General features: G+C 35.2%; 1 protein-coding gene across 11 annotated transcripts in view; it reads left to right on the plus strand.

Moving 5' to 3' along the window:
• Positions 1-24952, plus strand: part of EXOC6 (exocyst complex component 6) — an 86498-nt gene that overhangs the window by 36384 nt on the left and 25162 nt on the right. For 5 of the 11 annotated variants that reach the window (XR_010081312.1, XM_063405608.1, XM_063405603.1 and 2 more), the window contains exons 12-20: positions 476-547; positions 1140-1237; positions 2329-2434; positions 4300-4409; positions 5406-5517; positions 6305-6439; positions 8878-9057; positions 12148-12177; positions 17706-17847. Coding sequence is in view for 9 of the 11 variants with exons in the window: in XM_063405608.1 (XP_063261678.1) it covers positions 476-547; positions 1140-1237; positions 2329-2434; positions 4300-4409; positions 5406-5517; positions 6305-6439; positions 8878-9057; positions 12148-12177; positions 17706-17847 (985 nt within the window). In the remaining 2 variants the exon portion in view is untranslated. Of the gene's footprint in view, positions 1-475; positions 548-1139; positions 1238-2328; positions 2435-4299; positions 4410-5405; positions 5518-6304; positions 6440-8877; positions 9058-12093; positions 12178-17705; positions 17848-24952 lie in introns of those variants that run through there. The other 6 variants (XM_063405609.1, XM_063405604.1, XM_063405605.1 and 3 more) reach the window with 4 other exon arrangements.

A 24952-nucleotide genomic window follows, 5' to 3' on the forward strand; every position in this document is an offset into this window, starting at 1 on the left:
GTAAATAACTTAATGTCTTTACCTTTTTATCATCCAATTTAAATTTGAAATAGTTTAGAAAATATTTTATTAAGCTTTACCCAGACAGTTTTTTCCCAGCTGGAAAAAACTGTTTGAGGTGGCACAGCATTAGGTAGACCCAGGCTTGGTGGTCAAAAGAATGTCCTGTGGAACGTCTCTGATACTGATTCAGCCAAGTGTGCTTATGTTCCATTAAAATACATGTAATTTGCTGATTTTTCAGTCTCAGTACACCATGCTGGTATTTATGGAATCTTATATTTTAGTTGACTTTTTCTAAACTTTTACACCATTGACAGTTATATTAATATTTAACAAATATTTTTATATAGCTGGACTAAGTAAGGCGAACATGTCTAAATTGTTTTTCACTAAGGCTGGAGAGTTTAATCTGTGGTAGTATTCTTTGAAAATGTTAAATCCTTTTACTAAAACGAGAATTTCTCACTTTCAGTCATATTGCAATGATCCTGACCTTGTTCTGGAACTGAAGAATCTCATTGTAGTATTTGCTGATACTTTGCAGGTACATACTGTATTATTAATTTAACTGAAATTCTTGTAGTCAGATTTTAAGTTTAGGTGAGTGCACTGTTTGTGTTTTCATGAATCATATATACAAATCAAATTCCAAATTGCCCAGTAATATTAAAAAAAATGTATTTCTTGCGTTAGGTCCTAATTTTCAATATTATGAACTGAACATATGTGTTCTGGGCTATCCAGCATGTATCAGTTACTCATATCTGTGCAAAAGTAGTATTAGTTTTGTAATTTGTGTACACTCTTTTAAAAATGCTTTACTTCTCATCTTAAAAAAAAATAGCATTCCAGTTGTCATTAACTCTTTAGCTGAAAGACTAAGTGAACATCACTGCCAAGTATATTTGCAGTTTTTAACAAATAAGGAGAAATGGGGCAAATTTCCCAATGCACAGGATAAATACTTAGGTAAAAATTTAGTAAATCAACATGTAGTAGTGTGCTTCAAGTGCTATAATTTGTGTTATAGAGGGGATAAGGTTGAATATGTGTCTCACCTCACACTTCTGAAGTGTTGTGATAGGAATTGAGTGTATTGGCTCTTGAACTATCCCCTCTTCGTTTTCATCCTTTAGGGCTATGGTTTTCCTGTGAACCGACTATTTGATCTTTTATTTGAAATAAGAGACCAATACAATGAAACACTTCTTAAAAAGTGGTCTGGATTGTTCAGGTTAGTATATCAAAATAGTTGTGCCTTTTGTATTGCATCTGTTGTTATTGTCTGAGCTCAAGTTTTTATGATGTAATTCAGAAAGAATTTGTTAACTCAAGTGTTGTCTATGAATTCCAGGTTGGCTAGGACTAAGATATTCATCACATGTAACTACTAATTAGAAGAAGATACATCAAGTAGTGTTTCTATAGTTAGTGGAAAGAAGGAAGGTCTCCATAAGGACATTATCAGAGAAACATGCAGGAGAGAGGCATCTATTTCTCTTCTTTAGGAACCTGACAATTCCAGATTATTGCAATAGGGCTTTAGGTTCCTAATTTTTAGTTTGTCTTAATGTTTACTGTTGGTTGATATGCATATTTGCCTGACAAACCACTGACTTTGGCACTATGTCTTCATTATTTAATGAAGTATGTTTTCCACCAATTTCTTGGTGGAATAAATCGATGGAATAAAATCTAAACCCAGGAATACATCAGCCTGAGACTGTACTCCAAGCCTATTTGCAGATGGGGTGTGATGTCTCAGTGTGCAGAAATTGTTTGCCGTAAAATGTTTTATTATGGAAAACCTTAATATTAAATTGACCACTTAAGGTTCTCCAGTTCCCTGTGCTTCTGTTACAGACATTTGGCTGGTACAGAAGTGCAGAGGGTGCCCAAACTGTGCTGTGGCCAAATCCTGCTTGAAGTTCTCTCAGTCATCTCCATTGACCACATGTGGCTCTGGTGTCAGAGTGAGACACTCTGAATATCAGCTTTAGTGAAGGAAATGTGCAGGTTTCCTCATCAATAGCTATATTATAGTTTACTCTGGGGTGGATCAGTTGCTCTAAGGTTCCTTTGCTGTATTATGCACATATGAAAACACTTGAGGTTTTTTTTCCTCTGTGATTAGACATACTGTAAAGAGTCAACATATATAGCATTTCCAAAGCAATCAGAAATACTTGGGATGTGTAAAGTTCTTAAAACTTTTTGAAGATTCAGACCCAAGTGTGGTAAAATTTATATTTATTTACCCATTTTAACACCAGAAAATACTGTAAGTTACATGTCCAAATTTTTTTCACTTCACTTATTTACCAGGGATATTTTTGAAGCAGACAACTACAGCCCTATCCCAGTAGCAAATGAAGAGGAATACAGAATTGTTATAAGCAAATTTCCTTTTCAAGATCCAGAACTTGATAAGGTAAGGGGAACTTTTATGTTATTAAAGTTTGTGGAAATCTAATTGAAGACACTAGGGACAGTAATGATTTCTATAATTAAAAAACAATTAAAATTTGAAAAGTGAGGTCGATTAAGAGGCTAAATCACCTTCTTTGTGTGTAATTATCTAGTCATAAATAAATATGAAAATGAAAGATTGAGTCATTTGCTCAGATGTTTGTGTGAGTAATGAAACCCATTGTTTTGTAAACAAATTAATAATAGAGTTTAATTGCTAAAGTCCTTATGTAATTATAATGCAATCTGTCTTTAGCTAAATTTTGCTGCAACTTGTGTTTAATTACTCAGTATACACCGTTGTATTGCAAAAACGCATGTAGAATAGAGATTGGTTAGAGACAACAATTTCTGTATTTCACTTTTAAATTTAAATATTTGTGTTTGAGGATGTTGGACAAAATAAACATGAAGGGACTGTGAATAATTCTGCTGTAACAGCACTGCAGTGGGATGTCCTTTTGTAGTGTCAGCCATTCTTTCACTACAGATTCCCTTCACAGAAAGGTGATTAACCTGTTCTGCTATTCAGGTATGATTTTAGAAGTACCAGTGAAGAAATAAGAGGCTCATGGTGGAGTCTGTAGAGGGGCACTAAGAACCACATGACAGTGGGAGTCACTGCTCTACGGGGAAGCTGTTTTATACAAGATCCATCTGCTACAGATACCTGCAAAAGTGAAAAGCTATTTGAATTCTGTGGTTCAGCAGGGATTTGCCAGCAGCTGTAACAGCTGCATGTCATTAATGCAGTGTTGCCATGAAGATGAAAAATTAAAGGAGGTTTTTATGCTGATTTTTGAATGAGATTCTAGAGTGATTTCTGGATGCATTCCTCCATCAAATTAATTTACTTAGCCATCATAATACTAAAATAAGTTAAATAGTTAATGAGTTAATAAGTTAAATAGAATGAAAATCCCTTACAGTGTTGGAAGTATACTATACCCTGGATACTATTTAGCATGGCATAATTTGCTAATAAACTGCCGAAATTTTTATTTTGTACTAAAGAGTTTTATCTGCTATACATATATGTATGATTACTACAAAGCTTTGGCTGTTGTTGATGGATGCTTTTTTTCTAAAGAGAAATTGAATTATTCATGGATGATACCAGTTGTTGATTATTTTTCTCATGCATTAGTCATAAACAGAAAAATAATTTTTCGTAAATGTCAAAAATTATGTGTTCAGTGCAGAAATACCTATTTAGTTTGTGTAGATTTAATTGAATTTATTCACTTTTGTTCTCCCAAATACAGTATCAGCTTTAAAATCGAAGTAAGAAGCATGGTTTTATTATTACAAACTTACTACTATTTCCCACATGTGAATCCAAATTCCTGAAAATAATTCAAACTGCTTAAAAAAATAGTCTAAGCATTCTCAAGATACTTTGAGAGTCGCAGAGGTGTTGAACTTCTCAAACTTTCTTTGTATTGCTTTCTTTGAGAAAGAAAAGTTTGTATTTTTGAACCTCTTTTCCCAATTACTTCTATCTTGTTCATTCAGATTAAAAGCAGTTTGTGACTTTTTTTTGATGTATCTTTGTAAATGGTTTTCTGCAGGGGCATCTTGAGTTACATAAACTCTCCAAACTTTATCGTAATTTAGAGACGTTATGAAATTCTATTCTGCTTATAAGCTATTTAAACAGATGCAGAAGTCAGCTCAACATATGCAGCTTTGTATTTGATGAAAATCAGAAAAGGTTTAGATAGATTAAAATGTCGATAATGTCAAGTGGCTTTCTAATTGTTTAGTGCCAAGCTCTTGTTGGAATCAGTTCCACGTGTAAGACAGTATTATCTTTTATTTTCTCAGCAGTCCTTTCCAAAGAAGCTTCCAATGTCTCAGTCAGTGCCTCAAATTTATATGCAGGTGAAGGAATTTATTTATGCAAGCCTTAAGTTTTCAGAGTCACTTCACCGCAGGTAAGCTTGAGCTATCAGGAATGTGGCTGTAAAGTAACTTGTAACTTTCAGGTGACCTAAAAATATATACTAAAATGAAAATACACTTTCTTGTGTATTTGCTTGCTAGGCTTGTTTCATAATTTATGTATGTAATTCTTCATATATATTTAACCTATGATTCCCAGGGCTGTAGCACATATTTATACACATGTGGGTATGTATATAACTATACAATATGTGCATCAGTGAGCATTGCTTGGTGTGGTGAACAGTTTAAAACACTGCTGGGATTCTTTAAACAGTATTGACCAGTTTGTATAATCTAGAGAATTTATTTAGCAAAGCATGTAAAGATTGAAATGTATGCTTTGATGCTGAGCATTTCAGAAGTAACTGTTTAGCATCCCTGATTACTTCCTAGTGTTTCCCCACTCAGTGCTTTGAGTTTAGCAATGATTTCTCCTGCAACAAAATGTGCTGCCTGCATGTTCACTTCCTCTGCTATCCCACCTTTTTCTGACGGAAAACATCACAATTCACCCATTTCCTTTCCTCTTCTGGCCTTCAAAAGCTTAGTTTTAATTGCATAAAATAGAGATCTGAAATCTGGAAGGTATTTGTGGCCTTGTCACCCACTTCTGCACTGTTAAAGATGTAAATTACTCCCTTTCACACATTCTTAATTGATACTGTTTATAATTTACACGTACTAATGAGCACATGTTGACCTCCTTAGTAACTCATTAAAACCCACAAATTAATCTTTACGAACTGCTGTGTGAATAAACACGTCCAAAATCTAAAAATAACAGATTTTTCTTCAGTGTTGAACTTCAGTTAATGGATAATTTGGTAGGTGAAAGAGGTGTTCTATCACAGAAGACTTGGAACAACCAGAATTTAAATGCACATAGAGAATTCTTAGCATCAAAAGTTCCCTTTGCATGGAAGAAATTAAGTATTACTGTCAAAGTATTGCTACGTACAGCATAATTATAAAACCTTTTTTTTCAGTTCAACAGAAATAGATGATATGCTCAGAAAATCTACAAATTTGCTGCTTACAAGAACTCTAAGTAGTTGTTTACAGAACCTAATTAAAAAACCTCATATAGGTTTGACAGAGGTAAGTTTTGAAACACATATTCAAAACGATGAATTTTAAAACAATCCATGCTAAAACTGTTTTTGTGATTGTAGATACACAGATAATGACACCACAGTATGAGAAAATCAGGTAGTGTTTGTTTTAAAATTAAAAATGAAAATAAATATAAAAAGCATCAATATCTGTTACATCCATAAGAACAATACAGTGTTGGGTCTTGTCGGGCCTTTTGAGAGACATGACAATGAAGGAGTTCTGTGGTTTTTATGATAGACAGAGAGTTGCAGGAAATAAGCCAAAGATGTTCACATTTTTGTTTACATGCAGAGTATGATTTGTGTGTTCTGTCTAGCAGCTGGTACCACTAATGTTGAGTTTCTCTTTCTTTCTATGAAAAAGAGTGGAGTGGGATGTACTTGAATGCATCATTCTGCAGACAGTGTTGTGACTTTTTAGGAGCAGTAATTTAAAAAAACAATCAAATGGCACAAATTAGTGATTATATTTCAGCAATATATTTCCCTTTATTTTCCCTTTTTTAATTCTAAACTATCAATTGGATTTACTTCACTGGGTAGGTGTCTGAGATCTTTGGTTTTGAAATGGCGTAATTTGTATTTAAGCTACATTATTACTTCTTAGTGGTATTTGAAAGCAAACGTGAAAACTAACAGGAAATTGGTGGTAACCTGAAATACTGAAATGAATGTCTAGTAGCATTGTTCATGAAAGAAGTAACCATTTAAAAAATTAAATGACAATAGGTAATATAAAAAGATTTTTACAAGTGTTTTTTGTCTCGTAGCTTGTTCAAATTATCATAAACACAACACACTTGGAGCAAGCCTGTAAATACCTTGAGGATTTTATATCTAACATTACAAATATTTCACAATTGACTGTCCACACTGCAAGACTTTATGGACTTTCTACATTTAAGGTATGGTTTATCTCATCCATTGTCTGAAAAGTTACATAAATGAAGCATTTTAAAGCAAGAAGGGTGAGAGCAAAGCTGCATGTCTTCTCATCTTTGTCTCTAAAATAATTCTGAACTGTTAAGCATTCAGTTGTAACACTGAGCAGATAAAGAGTAGTTTTTTATGTTACTAGTATGATCTGCAATATGTCAGTACATGAGAGGCCTCAATATTATCTTTCAAGTGCATTTTTTATTAAGTTGTGAAATGGCACTCAAAGCTTAACTTCACCAGAAGCTTTTAATAGATTAAGCTCTAGTTTGTGTAACTTCTCTCTTTTTCTGAATGGAATCAAGCAAAACATCTACCTTAATCTAAAATGTTTGTATCTATTTTTTATTCTACAGTAGAATTGTTTTATGATGTATTTTCAAAGGGTGTAAGTATTAGTATTAAAGAAGTGTTAACAACTAGTGTTTGAACTAAGATTATTCTATGATATTTTTAGAATTTAAACCGCAAAACAAAAGTCATCAGGGATTCTACAGCAGCTGCAGCTTGAACTTTAGGTATTTGGCATTTTTTCCATGCACACTGAGACAAAGGAGAGTGATTTCTTGTATTTATGGAATAAAAAGGATTAATTCTATTGAGAGAGTTCTGTTTTCTGCACTTCATTTTATCTCTTGATGCGATATGTAGCCTGTCCTACTGTAACATACCCTCTGGCATAGCTGTTAAAAGGTGGGCGAGGTGGAATCATTGCAAGACACCTCATGTTTCCAGTGGATAGCTAACGATTCTCCCATTAGCTGCTGCTTGTTTTGCTGAGGATTTAGCACATAAGGCAAGACAGAAAGGTTGTGGCCTGGCAACCATACTTGGTTACCACTGCCCTCCCAGCAGTTTTACTAATTTTGGTCTAGGGTGCCTAATTTGCTTGTGTACCCATAGTGCATGTGTGTCTTGTGTATCTGTAGCTATTTTCCTCTAAGGACAATTCATTATCTTTTTACCAATCAAATGTGCATTCAAAAACACTTAATACAGCCGTAGTCTTTGATTCCATTAGGAGGTGAGATATTCTTTATCCTTGAATTTCATTTAATAAGTGCATTTGCAAGTTGTGTTATGTTTTTTGTAGATTGCTTATGCTGTTTAACAGTTATGTTTAGCACTCCTACAAGCTAAGTTCTGTTGGAGGGATTCAATACTGTGTCTGTTCTTAGTGAGTTTAGCATGTATACACTTTGGAAAAATACGGGATAAATACTGACAAACAGAAGGAGTTTTGTGTGTGGTTTCTCTCCTGTCTACTTGCCTGGAGAACTTGTTAGCACAACGTTCTCCAATTATAGTAGAAAATTCTTTTCTTGTTAATCCCTCTTTTTTCCCCGCTCTCTATTGTAATGAAAAACTGCTCACCGTTCCCCAACTGGGCCCTCACAGAGTTTGGTATGTTCTACTGTTATTAAATTCATCTCCTGGTGGCAAATTGTGTCACCTCCATTCTTTCAGACTGGTCAAAAATCTCCTTTTATTAGCAGCAGGTCACGTTTACATTCCATGAGATGAGCTTTTACATCTACAGTATATTTTTTTTAATGCAAGACAAAATCAGAAGGACGAGTCTTGCCATTGCTAGAAAATCATTTTAACTGTTAAAGGTTATACAACCAGTCCATGAATGACTTAGATTAAAAAAAACAAAACAAAAAAACAAAACCCCAAACACAAACGAACAAACAAAAAAATTTGAAGCAATTTTGCTCTAAACCTAGGCAGGTGTATTTGCAAGTCGCATCATTATAAATTGTTGCAACTGAGGTTTCATTGTTAACAGAAACTTTAAATGTAGACTTTAATTGAAACTGTCCTAGTCATGGCCATCTACGAAATTGTGGATATCCACATACTCTTTTGACATGATGACAGGTTGCCAGATTCTTGCATGTTGGATTTGGAGAGCTGTTCAGTGCAGGCTTTCTCAAGTTGGTTTGGCAGTAAAAATGCTATTTTTAGGGAATCATACTTTGATATTTATTTATGGCAGGGCCGCATACTTTCTTGCTTGCTCCTGAAGTGCCTCTCAGCCTAGGGCCTGATTGAAGATTAAATTTGGCACACTCAGTTTGAGGACACCTTTAAGCTCAGATAAATGTGAATATTATTAGTTTTTCTTTTTGCCTTTCTTATTTACCCTCTTCTCAAATGCCATGGTTTTTTTGGATGGCTTTCTTCTAGAGGAAAGTAGCGATGGGAGTTTCATCTGTGTTTTTGTTGCTTCAGTATAGCCAGGCTATTTTTACTCTCTTAAGACATTAAAGTACCAATTTCAATAAAATATTTTTTAATCTAAGGAAAACACAAGACTTCAGTTTTGTTGATGGATATAATTTTATATGCATTTAATAGTATTTTAGAATTCTGACAAGCATTGCACAATTTTTTTTTTCAGGATGCAAGGCATGCTGCAGAAGGAGAAATATATACAAAACTTAACCAAAAAATAGATGAATTTATTCAGATTGCTGATTATGATTGGACAATGTCTGAGTCAGATGGAAGAGCCAGTGGATATTTAATGGACCTAATTAACTTTTTGAGAAGCACGTTTCAAGTATTTACTCATTTACCTGTAAGTGTTCAAAATGAAGTTTAATCTCAAACTATTTGAACATCATTTTATTTTAAAACAGTAAGGTTTGGACAAAAGGTTATGGTTTTTGATTTGTGCACCTGCTGACAAACGTATTTTTAAGTTTTTCTCAGGACAGAAGTATTGTCAAATGTGTATTAATATGTTGGTGGAGCTTACCCATCAGAATACTTAGAAAATACTTTCAAATACTTTTATCTAAATATTGTTACAACTAATTCACGAACAGTGTAAGAACTCAGGCAGTTTTCTAGAGCCTTTTTGGTTAATCATCTTGGTTTTGTGCACATATGCATTGGTTCAAAAAATGCAGAATTGGTATAAATCCTGTATTTGTGCATAAGATTATGAAGGTCTTGTATTCTCCAAGATTTTTAGCTAAATATTTTTGATCATAAAAGTTATTTGATTCTAGTTGACAGAGCTTCATTGAATCCTTGTTCTTATTTAAATATATCCTGTGTTATTTTGTCCCAGGAAAAGGGGTACTGTTAACCTGTCTTCTGTATGAATTGTTCTATTCTGTTGTCTGATTTCCCCTTGCTTCAGATAAAAAAGATTATTTCTAGTTTGGCTTATCATCATAATGATATCATCAAATATCATGATACCATTATGATGATATCATTATGATATCATAATATAGCTTGATGGGTCTGGAGTAACTTCAGTAAGTAATTCAAGCCACATCTGCTTTTTATCAGCTTGGCCTTGGTTGTTACAGTCACACTGATGTCTAAGTGCTTTGCCCACCTGCAGTGCTTACAAAGAGCACGTCCTCAATGCATAGAATATTTTGAGGCTTCAGACTGAAAGAAAAATTCTTTATGTGCACAGCAAGATGTTGAAGTTGCTAGCAGGCTTATCTTGTCTTCCAGATCTTACACAGAGACTGTGATCCTTCAGTCTCCTGTTCTTTTAACTGACTCAAAGACAAAGCCCACCCAAAATGTATCATGTGGTACTGATGCGAATGTGTCATGTGAGGCATGTGCTTCTGTGCCAACTCAGTGGAGCGTTTTTTGATAAAGAATAGCAAGTTTGTTAGATAGTGTAATTCATTGTAACTTAGTATACAAAGCAGTGTGAACAAATGGCACTGGTCCTCAGTGGCCGTACGCATGTGGCAGTGAAGGGATGTGAAATTTGTAGAGCAGGATGTACCAAAGTCTGTCATGAATGTGTGTTGCTAAATGGCTGTTCAGAAATGAGCCACAGACAAAATGGAATAATGTGTAAAGAGGAATTCAAAGAAGCAGCTGTGGCATTAGGACTTAAGAAGTGTGAAAGGTATAGAATTATGTGCCTGGGGGTACAAGTCAGCCTTTGGAGAAAGCTATTTCTGTAGAGAGGTTACTCTGTAATTGCAAACTCTGATCAGGTAACAGGCAGCTTGTAGAACTGTATGGACAAGTAGTCTGTTGTGGCAAGAGGTTTCTTAGGATTTTTTTACTTCCTTTGCATCTCGTTCCCTATTCTAGCTTGGCCAGCCATAGAAACATACAGTCCTGCGAATGTTGTGTGTGAGCTGTGGAGTTTGTATGAAAATGTGTGCACACTATGGTGGTTCTAGTTAGATTTGTACTAGTAAGTTATTTTTGTTAAGAGAAGATTTATAGTGAAAGTATTTTCCAAGATTAGCCCAAAACCAGATTCTATAACTCATTAAAATAGTAGGTGCTTTGGAGTGATAAACTAAGCTAGATTTTCCACATGCTATGATTAATGTTTGGAATAGTTTTAGAATTAATTTTCATTAATGAATTATTCCTTTAATGTCATAGTGTCATTTCCATAATAATTTTTGTATGGCTGGCAGAAACATTCCACTGCTCAAACCTGTTTATCAGAACCTTTTCTGTAATTAGAAGTCAAAGAACAAATTCCTAGCAGACTGGCCACAATTCTAGTAAGCAAAAGAGTGGGACAAGTGGAGAGGTCTCTTCCACCTTCACACACCCAGCTGTGTTAGAGGGCACTGGGCTAGGACTGGGGACACTAGCTGGCCACAACAGTTCTTTGTTGTCACACTCCAGAATCACTGACTTTCTCGTTGGTATTGTTTCAAACACTACTCTGCCTGTAGAAGTGTTATGATATGTTCTCTAATATTTTTTTTTTGTTGCAGTTATTGGGTTCCTATCATTAAAATCTTGTTTTATTTTTGCTGTATGTATAATGCTGTGTAAATGCACAGGGATGTGTCTCCCTTTGTGCTTTCTGTGGGGCTGTACTGAAGTACTTCTGTACCAACGTAGGCATAACTTTTCGAAAATGCATCTTACATTGTATATCTGTTTTGTGCAATTTGTATTATTTTCATTGGAATATTAGAGCTCTAAATCAGGGACCATGAACTGTACTGAATCTGCACACAAAGTGACATAAGTTAGTTGGAGTCTGATATCTCTGTTGAATCATTGGAAATCTCTTGTGTCTCCAGAGCTTTTTTTCCCTCACAAGTTTTGCATGTTAGTTTTCTCCTCTGTGTTTACTGTACTTAAGAAGCAATTTTGGAAAAGAAAACAGCTTTCTTCAACCCTACAGTTACATTGCCATAAGTTACATGTTAAAATTTATTAATGGGTTGTGTTATATTTAGATTCTTTCTGTCCTGAGCCATTTAAAGTCTTGCTTGAACAAAGCATGTTAATATACATATAGCCTCTGTAAGTCGTAATGCTAAACATGGCATTTATTTTTTAACCTAAGTTTTTTGGAGTATATTCTTGCTTTTAATGGAAAGTTTCTGGAAACACATTTCAGTGGACAGTTTGTCATTTGAAGTTTGTTACTTGGATGTTTTGGCATACACTTCCTTATTACAGAAAAACGTATTATTGCCAAATTAGTATTATTTCAGTTATAATCTCTCTGTTACACTTCATCAAAATATTATATAAGTTCAAAGGTTTTTAAAAAAATTACTATTATGTAGCTATAACTGTTCTTTTTGTAAGCTTTTTCTTATCTTTTATTGCTACCAATTTTTTTATTCTTTTTTTTTTTTTGAAGTTGACAGTACATCTTAATTTTTTGTTTTGATTGCCTTACTGGTTTCCTTCTCAGCATAACAACAATGACCATGCAGCTATGTCGGTAAGTAGATGCAAGATGAAGAAAAAGCATGTGAACAGAAAAACTATTAACTGCCTGCAGGCTTATTGCTTCAGTTTTTAATCATTTAATAAAAAGACCCTTTCTGTTTTGTTGATAACTTGCTGTGTACCTTGTGTGGATGCATGCAGGGATCAGGTTAATGACTAACATTGGGCTTTCATACACTGGGACAGACAGCGGGAGTCCTAAAAACCTTGCAGAAGGTTGATGGGGTGTGCCTTGCATCCCAAATGAGGTAATTTAGAGACTGAGACCTCTTGAAAGAGAGGTCAGGTATCAAAATACAGCTATGAGACATGCATACAGAATTAGGATAGAGTGACAGAGTTGAATAAAGAATCAGTGAAAGTTCCATCGTTCCTCTGATACATTGGTCTGGGGTCAAGGGAATGTGTGTCCTGGTGTTCTTTATTTACACTTTAAAAAATTTTTTTAAGAAGCTGATGAGTTGCATTTAAGAATTCTCCTATCCCCTGGTATTTTCAGGTTGTAATTTTTTCATATGAGGAATTTATTTTCATTTGGCATAAGCATTGCTGTGATAATGAAAGTGATGAGGTTAATATTAATAAAATTATTAAAACCTGAACTGTTTTAGCAGTTGTTAGGTGCCTAGAGCACAAGTGGAGGTGTATGGAGGTGGAGTATTTAGTCTGTTAAAGAGAAGGCTGAGGAGATATCCAGTGGCAGCCTACAACCCCTTGGAGAAAAATACAAAACTGACAGAGCCAAACTTCTTGGCTGGGCTGGCAAATTCAGATGTGGCTGTGGTCACAGGTAGAAGCTGGGGAGGTGGAGCTTTGATACTGAGGGAAGGTGTGCTTGAAGAGAGTAGTGCAGTGTTGAAGGAGATTGCACAAAGGGGCTGCTGAGTTCCCATCCTCAGTTACTTTGAAGGGTCTACAGGAAAAAAGGTCAGTGGACCTGAAGTAATGTTGGCAACAGGGCTCCAAGTAGAAGGCTGGACTAGGTGACAGTGGTGGTTCATTCCAGTCAACGTTTCCATCATTTGAATACTCAGTGTCCTGGTGAACTGTCAAGCCAATAGGTGTCATGAGCTCTGTGTTTTGTTAGAAATATTTCCTGTTAGTACTGTGTAAGTCTCACGTTGCTGGTTATTTCATGATGGAGGACTAGCAGAATTTCAGCAGTGTAGAACGCAGAAGCTGTGTGGCTTTTGGAAGGTTATAATTGGAAAGCCATGCACTTTTAAATGGTTCTTTTTTCTGAATTCACAAGAGTTTACTCTTTGGAGATTATGTCCTGTTTTAAGTTCATCTTGCAGTTTATAGTGCCATTAGATGCTTTGAATTAAAAAGCAAATTAAAATTCTATTATTCAATCATTAATCTCATGAAATAAATTGGATGATCAAATTTGTTATTAAGGAGCTACCTTTTTTAGTTTTATATTGAAGAGTTAGGGCAAAATGTTACCTTGTATTTTCAGATCAGTTAACTGGAAATTATAGTGGGTCCATATGTAAGTGGTTTTCATCTAAGTTTAGAATTAGCTAATATTTTATTCTAGATATGTGCCTTTTCAAAGTTGGAAAAGAGTGGCCATTGAAAAGAGACTGTTGCAAATTACTTTCAATTAGGTATTTTTAATTGTTTCAGTAGCGTTTGGGGCAGAGACTGGAAGTAAAGTTGATTCTTAACTATTCCATTCATGTTTTTAGTATACTTCTATGAATAGTTCAAAAGTTGGAATTTTAACCTCGAGTGATAAAATTTGTATAATTTATTTGCATTTTTAAAAAGAATAACATTAAGTTATTTCATATTGCTGAATTAATTCTTCATCTTAGCATCTTAGATTTAACGGATAAGGTTTTTTATTTTCTTTTTATGCTGAGGATGGCAGTTTGTGTTATTTTATTGTTTCTGTGATTGGCAGCAAAAGCCTCATTTCACAGCTTGCAGTGAGGGTGAAGGGGTGGTGATTTTCTGCAGCTATATTCAAAAACTGTCAATCAACAGCCTCCACAGGCTACTCAGAGAATGGGTTTTCTTACTGACTTCTGCAACTGCTGCTTCATGCTGTCTTTGATTGGCACAGCCTGGCAGGGAGGATGGATGAATCTGTCACTGGCTGGTTAATTGTGTTGCTGGTCTCAGCCTGACATCAGGTCTTTGACTCCTAAGTGGCTCAATACAAAACAAATTAGCAGATTGTAGTCATATTTCTCATTCTATATGCTTTGACTTTGTTGAATGCAGTCCATAAATCATATTGACTGACACCATAGTGAATGATGAAAGCTGCTTTTGAGACAGCTAGCATGGGTTTTAGAAAGCAGCACCGCGAAGGTGCCGTGGAAGGATGCATATGGCTGACCCTTTGGGAATTTCCTAGGAGCCAAATGTCTCTTTGGTACAATTGTTCTTAGGAGAAAAGCTTTTGGGTCCTATAAAAAAGGATTTAATATGTCAGCAGATTCTCTTTACAAGCTCCTTTGAAATATAAGAAGTTTGTCTAAGGGTTTTCTCTTTTTACAAACTTGTATTTCAGCAAAATGTGAAGGCTGGGTGAAAAAACAGTTGCCTTTAACACTGTTAGCAGGTGTTTTTGTGTATAGAATAGGGTCCTTGTTTCCTAAACTTTACACTGATTGAGTGGAAGAATAGGTTTTGTAGATAGGAGCAATTAGCATAGGCACAGCAGAGACAATAGTGGTGTCTCAAATGGGAGGCAACTGGGGCGGATGTGAGAAGCCTGCTGAATCTCTGCGTGCTGTTAAATATAGGTATTTAATTGCTAGATAACCACGGCCACCCCCACTCCCTTAAATAATAATAGTGATTTGAAAAAGCAAAATTAACAAACATCAAGACTGTTTTAAAATTAACTGACATTTGTTCAGTTCTGAAAAATAAATGTTATTGCTATGTTCATGAATCCTTATATTTCCTCTTCAAAATGCTTTATGAAAAATTGGCAAGGAATTGATGGTATGGTAGATCTTGTAAATTTGGAGATGAATTTTCAACTAGATCCTATTTTTGAAACACAAATGTTAATTTCATTCTTTTCTGGTTATCATACATCCAGTGTATTTTGAACTGGGAAGCACTGAATTTTGAAGAGGAGAACAGCATAGTTCAGATTTCTCTTAGCTAAAATTCAGTATTTTGATAGATATTACATAGATTTATTTTTTCTCTAAATTTGAGACTATTAAGTGATTTTCCTTAAGTATCAACTGTGTATAGTAAACTTGTAGTATTTGTTATGTGTCATTTGAACAATAAGCCTGTAGTTCAAGTTACATAGTTGGAAATAATTTATATGTTAGGATGTTTCCATTCTATGAAACTTTAAAACCAACATCAAATGTACATGTATTGATACTTATTTGAAGTCTGAGTGGCTTTAGCTGTGTCATTTCTGTATTGTAACCATTATCTTGTGCTCCAGTACTATTGATATTTGCCAGATTGTAACAATTAACTACACATGCTTGTTAGAAATATAAAATTCTGTCATTTATTTAAGATAACAGAGGAGTACACATTGTTTCCATATGAAATAAACTGAATGTTAAAATTTTTCATGACAACCTATTAATCTGGATGAACTTTTATTACATTATAGTGGCAGCATAAATAGGACATGGAGCTGATTTGATGGAGCAGTACATTAAACAGAGATGCACTAGTTGTTCCATTAAATCAAAATGACATTTCCATTAAGTATTTCAAACGCACTACACTGTAATTACATGAACTGTGGCCCATTTAGTCCCCTTCTCACCTCCCTTTTTCCTTCCTTTTTTTTTGCGTATTCTTTTTTTCTTCTTGTTCCCCCATTCATATTGATATTGTTCTGCTTGGGGAATAGAGCTGCATGTCTCCCAGTATAATTGCTGTTGGGTTTGGGAGACTTTTAAGCATGCTGTTCTTGCATTGTTTCTTACATTCTTTGTTGTCAGTTCATCTATTTTGCTTAAATATGTTATTTGGTTTTCTGAGATTTTCAATTAAGAAACTGACATGTCATTTTAGATAAAAAGCTCCTTACAGTTCAAGGTGTCCTAATGCTAAAAAAGAATTAGCAACAGCCATTTAATATGTGAATGTGAGGAGAATTGAAGGCTTTCCATTGTATTCACTACATTTAATTACCTTTTAACAAATAATGGATTTTTAAAGCATGAAATATTTGGGGCCAAATTTGCTTTCTGTAACGAAAATTTTCTGCACATGAAAATTCAATTATCTTAGCAAGTTGACTTATTAAGGACAAGATCTGGCTCTTCAGAAGCTGGAGCAGAACTTTCCGAACTTCTTGGGACAGTGAGCTGTTGTCCATTATAGTTGTTCATTACTTATATGTGTTTCTGGGAGTTGAGAGTGAATTGATCAACCTGACTTTGCAGAAAACAGCTGGGGAACCATTACTTTAGAGAAGCAGGTGACATCACTGTACTGATGGATAGAAGTAAAACAATAGTGATGTGTGCTCCAGTAGCTCTGTTATGTTATTATGATTTCTGTTGTGTAAACGTGTTGCTACCTTTGTTTCAATATCATTGTAATGTACACATCAGTTGAAAGGAGTGGTTTCAGTGTACTGAACTGCAGAGATTCATATAGTTGGATTTGACATCCAAGATCACTCTGTTTTAAAAGATGGCAGCGCTGTGAATAGAATGGTGCCATCTGGTTTGGTAGCTGGTCTCAATTGGTTTTCTTTAAGGTAGCATTTAGTTATCTTTAAATTTTTCTATAATACATTTTAAATAATTTATTCAGGTAAATATCTGACTCTTGTGTTTTGTTTTCTGATCTCATGTTGAGAAAATTGTCTCAATTACATGTAGATGATACAGAGCAGTATTGCCAGGTAGATAGACTGTGACTGAGAAATTATTTCTATTTTGTACAGCAGAGGGCTACATTTCATTTTGTAAGTAGTTGATCATTGACAGCACTGATTTATTAAGCACCTGAGATGATGGATAAGCTTGAATTTTTGAAGTAATTTAGAAACAAACTTTGAAATAGAATCTGAGCAGTTAAACTACCAAAAATTAGCACAAGCTCTTATGAGAAATGCCCCAACCAATTGCAATCATTTTGGTTTATATAAAGTTGGGAGGTTTAAAAATTTGCTATTGTTAAAAATATGCAGCATGTTGATTTTCATTACATTCTTGCCTTCTTTCTGTATGGGTTAAAAATATTTAAATAACTCCACAAAGCTGTTCATATGCTTCATCAACTTTAATTGTCATTGTTTTGGATGTGCCCTTGTATTCATGAAGACTGTTGGATTGCTGGAAGAAATATCAATAATTGCTTTACCTATTTAATCTAGTTCTCTGATGAAATAGAAACAAATCTAATAGGTCAAAGAAATAACAGGAAGTATGATCTCTCTCCTTCTAACCTAAATTTTGTATCATTAAGACTTCAAATGTATATTAAAATCAAATCAGATGACCAGTTCTTTAGTGGTGTATCATTTGTTTCTGTTTTAAAACTTGTTGCTTTCTCTACTAGGGAAAAGTGGCCCAGACAGCTTGCATGTCAGCCTGCCAGCATCTTTCAATGTCCCTAATGCAGATGCTACTGGACAGTGAATTAAAACAAATAAGCATGGGAGCAATTCAGCAGTTTAATTTAGATGTGATACAGTGTGAATGTAAGTATATATTCCCATCTGTATTGGTCTGAACATTGAAAAAAAGTTATTTAGTGTAAGCTATATAGCGATCCTTTTCTATAATCTACTAAAACTTTGTCTTTTACTAAAAAAATAATTTTACAGTGCATCTTCTTGTAAAAGTATTTATGAGTAAGTATGTTGGCATTCCTGGAAAATTTTTTAATGAAACTTTTCTTTTAAAAAAGTGTCTAAATTGAAATGTGCATTGTTGTTACTCGTAATGGGATCATGATCACTATACCCAGTAAAGATTTTGTTTAGTACAAAATTGCCCAAATCTACTATATAAATATTATGTTTTAATGGTTAAGAGAAAAGGTCAAATGTTTATGAAATTTTAATATTTCCTCTTGAGTTCACCTATTATGACACAAATTTTAAATGTGCTGTTACATAGCGTTTCCTCACTCCTAGAACTGCTACTGCCTTACTGTGCAGAATAATAGTACTCATTTAGTAAACATCAGATGTTGTTTTATTATCACTGTTTAAAACATGGTATCAGAATTATTTTAGAAACTGGTTCAATACAGCACTGAAGGCAGGAATAATTACCTCATGTTTTGCATGGAGCTCATAGCTCAGGGTGAGCTGTTAATCTGTAGGAAGGAAGTTCCATGAATAGGTGTTAGGACTGGTTTTATAGTTGATGACTGAGACAGAGTGGAAAGACTGACTAGAGATTTTTTTCAATGTGTATTTTCAGATTCCTCTGCTCTGGGTTTGTTTTTTTTTTTTCAAAGTATCTTTCCTGTTATGTGTTTGAAGCATAGGTCTCAATGATTTTGGTGACAGCTGTAAAATGGGCAGTTATACAAGTGATATCCTGAAGCTTTTAGTTTGGATGCATGAAAAAAATTGATGACTACTCCATTAGAAGCCACCTATGGGAAACTGAAAATTTAATTTCAAGCGATTTGGTTAGCATCACAAAAGGTTCTTGTGGGAGTCCAGAGACAGACTTAAGGGACATTTTTGACATTTTAACCATATACTTGTCTTTTCTTCTGCCTTATTTGTTACATTCCAACTGAACTCAGTAGCAAGTAGAGCAGGCATCTTTGTGACAGACCCTCACTGTCCAGCCTGAAAGCCTTTCAGCATGTGGAACAAACTGACAGGACTGTCAGGGTCAAATTGATAGAGTATTTGTGATTGTGACATTAAAATTCTGTGATTGTACAAGTTAACCAAACAGATCATGGTTTGACTTTTCTTACTTTCAGTATGATTGATGTTGCAAATTTAATAGTGTACTTTTCTGGTAGGTACATAGGAGTGTGTTTGTCCATTTGTGTAGTTTCCTAGATGTAAAAAAGTTGTTAAAAGAGAAATTATACAGTATTCATAATACTGACATCATAGTCATTCATCTTAACAAGCTGAATTAATGCAACCACTAAACCATCATGTGCCTTCTGAACGAATAGTGGAACAGTGAAGAAAACTTGTCCATATAAGTATTATTCCGCTTCTAATATTTAAAATATCAGCTGTGAACAGCACACTACTTCACTACTCTCTGTAGATTACCAATGTCCTGTTTCACCCTGGGATTTCTAGCAGTACAGGGGATAAAATGCGTGTCTTGCAGGTGACTTTCACAGCATGAACAGTATTTTCATGGCAAAGAAGGGAGAAATTCCACTGTTGCCAGCTGTTATCTGGTCTTTGGGTTGTTTTCAGACCTTTTTCCTCTCAGGCAAAGGCTGATATGAGCCCTGATTAGTGTCATCCTAATTTCTGTTACCATTCTGTCTACCATCTTTGGTTGATGCACAGCAGAAGAAAATGAAGAAATCTTAGTAGAGTTTTATTTGATCTAAAATGATAACATTTCATTATTTTAAAGTAATGAAATCATATAACTATAAGATGACATGGTTTTTCATATGGAGCTGTCATTCTGAATATATGGCATGGACAGGACATACCAAAACTTTGGCCAAAATGACAAAGTTTCAGAAAGCTAGTAACTTAAAAACTGAAAAATGCATTCTTCCACCACTGTGTAATTTCCTGCATGGGTTGTACAAGTGCAACTTTATTTCTTCCTTTGTGAAAAGCTTTTAAAGCATGTTAGAAAAAAATCCTGGTTTTGCACAGAAACCCTTTGAGTAGTTTAAATATGATTATGGAAGCTTGTCAGAATAGTGTGCTGCAACAAACCACATTTGCAGTCTGTGGAATAAAGGAGTGACACAAAATTTTGCTCAGACTGCTTTGCTGATGTGGTTTCATTCATAAGGTCCATCACAGGCACATTCCAGGCCTCTCTGTGATGCCTGTGATTTATGTTCTTGCTCATCACCCTCCCCCAGCTTTATTCTTTGATGCTTTGGGATTAATGGATACGACAGTGACATTTCAATTAGTGCTTAGAGTGTGCAAATAATTCACAACTGTTGGGAGTTTTCTACTGTATTATATTAATGGGTTTGACATTTTACTTACAATAGAGTATACTCTATTGTATAATGAATTTTGAACTAAGAATTTAGATGAGATGTAGAAAGTTACTAATAGCTGAAGGTAAACTTCAAAAAATTTTTGCCAATATAGTAGAATGTTTTTTCTGATCTTTAGCATTATAATTTTATTCTTTCTAATATGAACTGGAGATATCTAAATAAAATCAGAAAAATGTGATAACGGACTAGTTTTTTTATTTTTAGTTAAAAAACAATCAACAGTCCAAACAACAATCCAGCAATCTGTTAAAGTCAGCAAGTGCTCTTCTTAGTGGCAAAGGATAGATAGAGTGATAACTGGACTTCCAAGAAAGAAAGGTGGAAGTGAAGGAAGTGATCTGGTGGTGAGCTGGGATTTTTGTTATCCTGCACTAAATTTTCATACAGTGGAGTACCTATAATAGCTAACTTCATAAAGCACAGTAGAAAATCTGGAAATACCTGATATTTTTGCTCAACAGTAATAGCATCAGGTGGTCCTATCTCATGATTTGTAAGGGGAAAAAAAAGTCATCATCATCTTGCTGCTCTTCTGGCATGTTTTTTGTTTCCTTCCAAACATTCCAAAAGATTTCAGTTTTATTTCAGTTTCTTCTGTTCAAATCAAAGTATTTCTCTACTTTCTTTGCAAATTCTATAACCTAGAGCAGTGTTTTACCCCTGTATTTTGTACCATTCTTTCTCAGTGGTTGTTTCCACTAGGATGATTGAGATTCCTGAAGCACTGTTCAGAAAATAGCATGTACTAAGTGCCATTGAATAAAATCCAAAGAGTAGTCTTTTGCTTGAATATTATGTTTTGCTTCCCCAAGGAAGGAAATGGGTTGGGAAGGGGATGTTTGCTATTTCTTGAAGTTAAAATTCAAATATGGGTTACTGTATCTCACTATATAGGAAGAAAGGTGTACATAATAAAAAAGGAATTTTGAGAGACAGATCTGCTTAGCTTACATCAGCTTCTTATTAAGGAATTAGAATTTGTCTGACGTTGTAATTGTTGGAAGAGCTAAATGTTTTGGGTTTGTTTATGTGTTTTAACGTAGATGAATTGTGAGGCAGGATTCGTTAACAGAATGAAATATGCCTGAGTGGGCATCCTTCTTCACCCAGATGTGAAGGGGTGCAAAGGTTTTGGGTCCTGCCTATAAACAAGCAAGGCTTAGTGGAGAGTTAGTGCAAGCAGGGTGCTCTGTATTTTCCCGATCAGCCGTGTACGGCTTCCTGGCAGCCCCTCCTTTCACCCACTGCGTGGAGAGCCGCAGTGTCCAAGAGCAAGTGACATCCTGACAGAAGTGTTCTCTGCTGAGCACACACAAAAGCAGTCTCCAGGTGGACATTGCACAAGCTGAGGAGCCCAGATCCTGTTTCTCCTTGGAAAGGCACTGTGTCCCTCCCTGGAGGCCCCTGGCTTTACCTGCCTGCTCTCTGGTCTGGGCAGTCAGGTTGACTTCCCTCGCTGGAGGCCATCCTTCATCTGCGGGGCACATGTGGCAGCACGGGCGGCAGGGAAGCAGCGAGACCTCGCTGGCGCTGGGAGCTGCTGCCTGCCCAGCTGGCAGCCCCCAGCAAGGCTCCCCCCAGGCGTGTTTGAACAGCTGGAGCATCCAACAGCGCTGCAAAGTGGCTGAGGCAGCTGAGATAGTCACCTGATTCTCTGCTCTTCCTTTAAAAATACTTCTGTAGCTTTGCTGTCCCGCCTGTGAGTCAGTGCTGTGAGACTGGAGTTAAACTATCCTGATTTAGCTTTTGGTTCAAAGTCTGGACTCTTGATTTTTAATTTCTTCCACAGCAAAACTATTTGTCAAGAATTAGCTACTGAATTCCCAGACCAACAGAGAGGCACAACCAGATGATGTCTAAAAGATGGGCTTTTGAGACAATAAAATTAGGAGACCTGTTAATAAATCTGGAATTGTGTAGAAATTCAGTGCAATTTACAGTTAAAGATGTCTTAAATTCCATTTAGTAGATACAGCCTTCATCTTAAGATCTCCATTAATACTTACGTATATATATGTCAATTCTTTTATATCCTGTATACAACATGTAATTATAAGATCAAAGCAAAATATTCAAAAGAAAATGGACAAATTTCAAAGTAATCTTTGAAACATTCATATTCACCATTATAATTTGTGTTGTCTCCCAGCTGTTTTTGTATTACTACATATTTGTTTCATTTGATACTATCTTATTTATATTCCTAAACTGCCTGTTACAGGAAGTGTGTTGAGATTGTACATATTGAGGACCCATGTTGTTCTTGTTCTATATACGCAGTATCAGCAAAGCAGAGGAAGAGAAGATGTTAACAAAAACCTTGTGAATACCAGATTCACATAATGTATATTTTCAACTGATTTTTCCCAAACATTTGAGTTTCTGATTCAAATTGCCAAACAGCCAGTCGTTTGCCCCTAAGAGTGACAGTTTAATAGTGATCTTCGCATTTAATTCTCCTATATTATAAAATTCCAGAATGCTTTAATGCACATTAAGCCAAACAACCAACCAGTCTCCTACCCCTGCAAATCCTCTTTAAGCCTAGAATGATTGTAGGGCATGAATATTTTAAAAGATGTATATATGACAGTATTTCATTACTATCTTAAAAAGGGCCCTTAGGACAAAGACATTAAGAATGTTAATCCTGTTCTTATATCTTCCTAATATGTTGTGCAGTAGAAAATATTTAATTAGCTTTGTAAAATTGTTAGCAAAACTTAAAAGCCCTGCGCTGAGGGCGGAGGGGGAACTGTCTGACTGTTACCATAAGTAGATTATCTTTTTGCCCTCTGAACTCATGAAATTATAATAATGAAACAAATTCTATTGTAGTCACCTGTCAGAGTGTTCCAAATGTGAGAATAAATGTTTGTGCTATAATTAGTGTCCCTAATGTTGTAAATGCATTCATAATATAAAACTAGTTTAAGAGAACAAAGCTTATACAACAATTAATGGTGTGTTGTGTACTTCACGTTCTATAGCTGCAATACTAGTAGGTATTACGTAGAGAAACAAAAGGATTCTGCGTTACTTAATGCATTAGGATAAATTCCAAACTCTCTTCGCCTGCTGGGCACAGAAAAGATGCAAATATTTGCCCTGTGGCATGTAAGAGTATTCTGCTGTAGGAAGATATCTCCTGAAGTACAAAGTGCCAAAAGCTAGATGAGAAGGCTTTCTGAAGGTCACACTTTTCAGTTATATTTACTTTTCAGTTCTGTAACCCTTTTTTTGCCATCGATCTTCTTTCTCCCAGTGCTAGCTACAATTGTGGAAGAGCTGAGATTCTGGTGGGGGAGGCTGGTTGCAGCGTACTGTATATGAACACAAAGTTAGGATCAGATCAGATGGTCTGATGGGCCTTGCCTTTCTGGTTTGAAGTATAGAAAAGACCCCTTCTGACCATCATGTGTATCCTCCATGGCTCACAACTTATGTATCTCTTCTCATCTGTTTGCTGTGGAGCTCTGCTTAGGACTCCCTCCTGGAGTGTGGTGTTCTGTTTTAAACTCTGGGTTTGGCTGACCTCAGAGCCCAGCTTTGCTGTCCTTAAGAAAGGGTGTTCCTTGAAAGTGGCCGTGAAATATCTCCAGGAAGCAGCCATGTAGACTCATAGGCCTTTAGCCTAGGTTGTTCAGAAGGGTGCCTAAGGTTCCTAGGCTTAGGCATCTTTGTAATTCTGCAGGTTGGTGATTGTACAGGCTGATTTGTCTCTGCTGATTTAAAGAGTTTATCATGAGAAAGCTCTCCCTATAAAATACTGAGTGTAAGGTATGTTTTTTCTACTGTTTTTTTAGCTTTCTTTTTTCCTTTTTAAAGGCATGTTTGTGGTCAATTAAAATTTCCTGAAAACTCCTCTAGAAAGTTGGTGTTACTTATAAAGTAGGAAGACCAGACAATTTAAAATTCATACTTGCATACAGTAATCAGTGAGCATTTGCCAGTGTTACCAGTACTTGTCTGTGACATTACAGTGGTCTCCCTAAGGCATTTAGTTGTTATTTTTTATTTCTTTAGTTGATAAAGAATGAAGCTGTATTGCAGTTGGATTAATTCTCCTACTACATGACTCTCGTAAAATAACTTTTGCACTAGTGTAATACAAGTAATAAATTCTGCTTCTACTGGTAAAGCTGCTACTCTAATACTATATCCATCTATTACTAAGCTATTTTAAGTATTCTGAGATGGTCCTAGTAGTTTCTTGACCATTTAAGTAAGAGTCTTTATCTAAAATTGTGTTCCATATAGTCATTTTTAGACTTGTGAAATAGTCGATCTGAATTAATTAATCTACTTTAAGTTAATCATCCATTCAGAAGTAAATGTTCAAGTCCATTGTTTTACCATCGTGTTAGCTCAGACACTAGTGGTTTTCTGGATTTTACCTCCATATAATCCACATTTTCTAACTAGTGATTTAAAACAATATATTATGGATTTCATATTACTTCTAAATATTAGTATTAAGAACGGTAGAGTTTAGCACTGGGTCTGGAAGTTGGATACGTACGTTTTGTTTCCTCTACCATTGAATGACCTGTTTCTCAAACTTGGGAAAAAAATTACCTTTCACTGCCTCAGATGGTGCTTCTCTAAAT

The sequence above is a fragment of the Prinia subflava genome, chromosome 9, assembly GCF_021018805.1.
Source record: "Prinia subflava isolate CZ2003 ecotype Zambia chromosome 9, Cam_Psub_1.2, whole genome shotgun sequence".
NCBI lineage: Eukaryota > Metazoa > Chordata > Aves > Passeriformes > Cisticolidae > Prinia > Prinia subflava.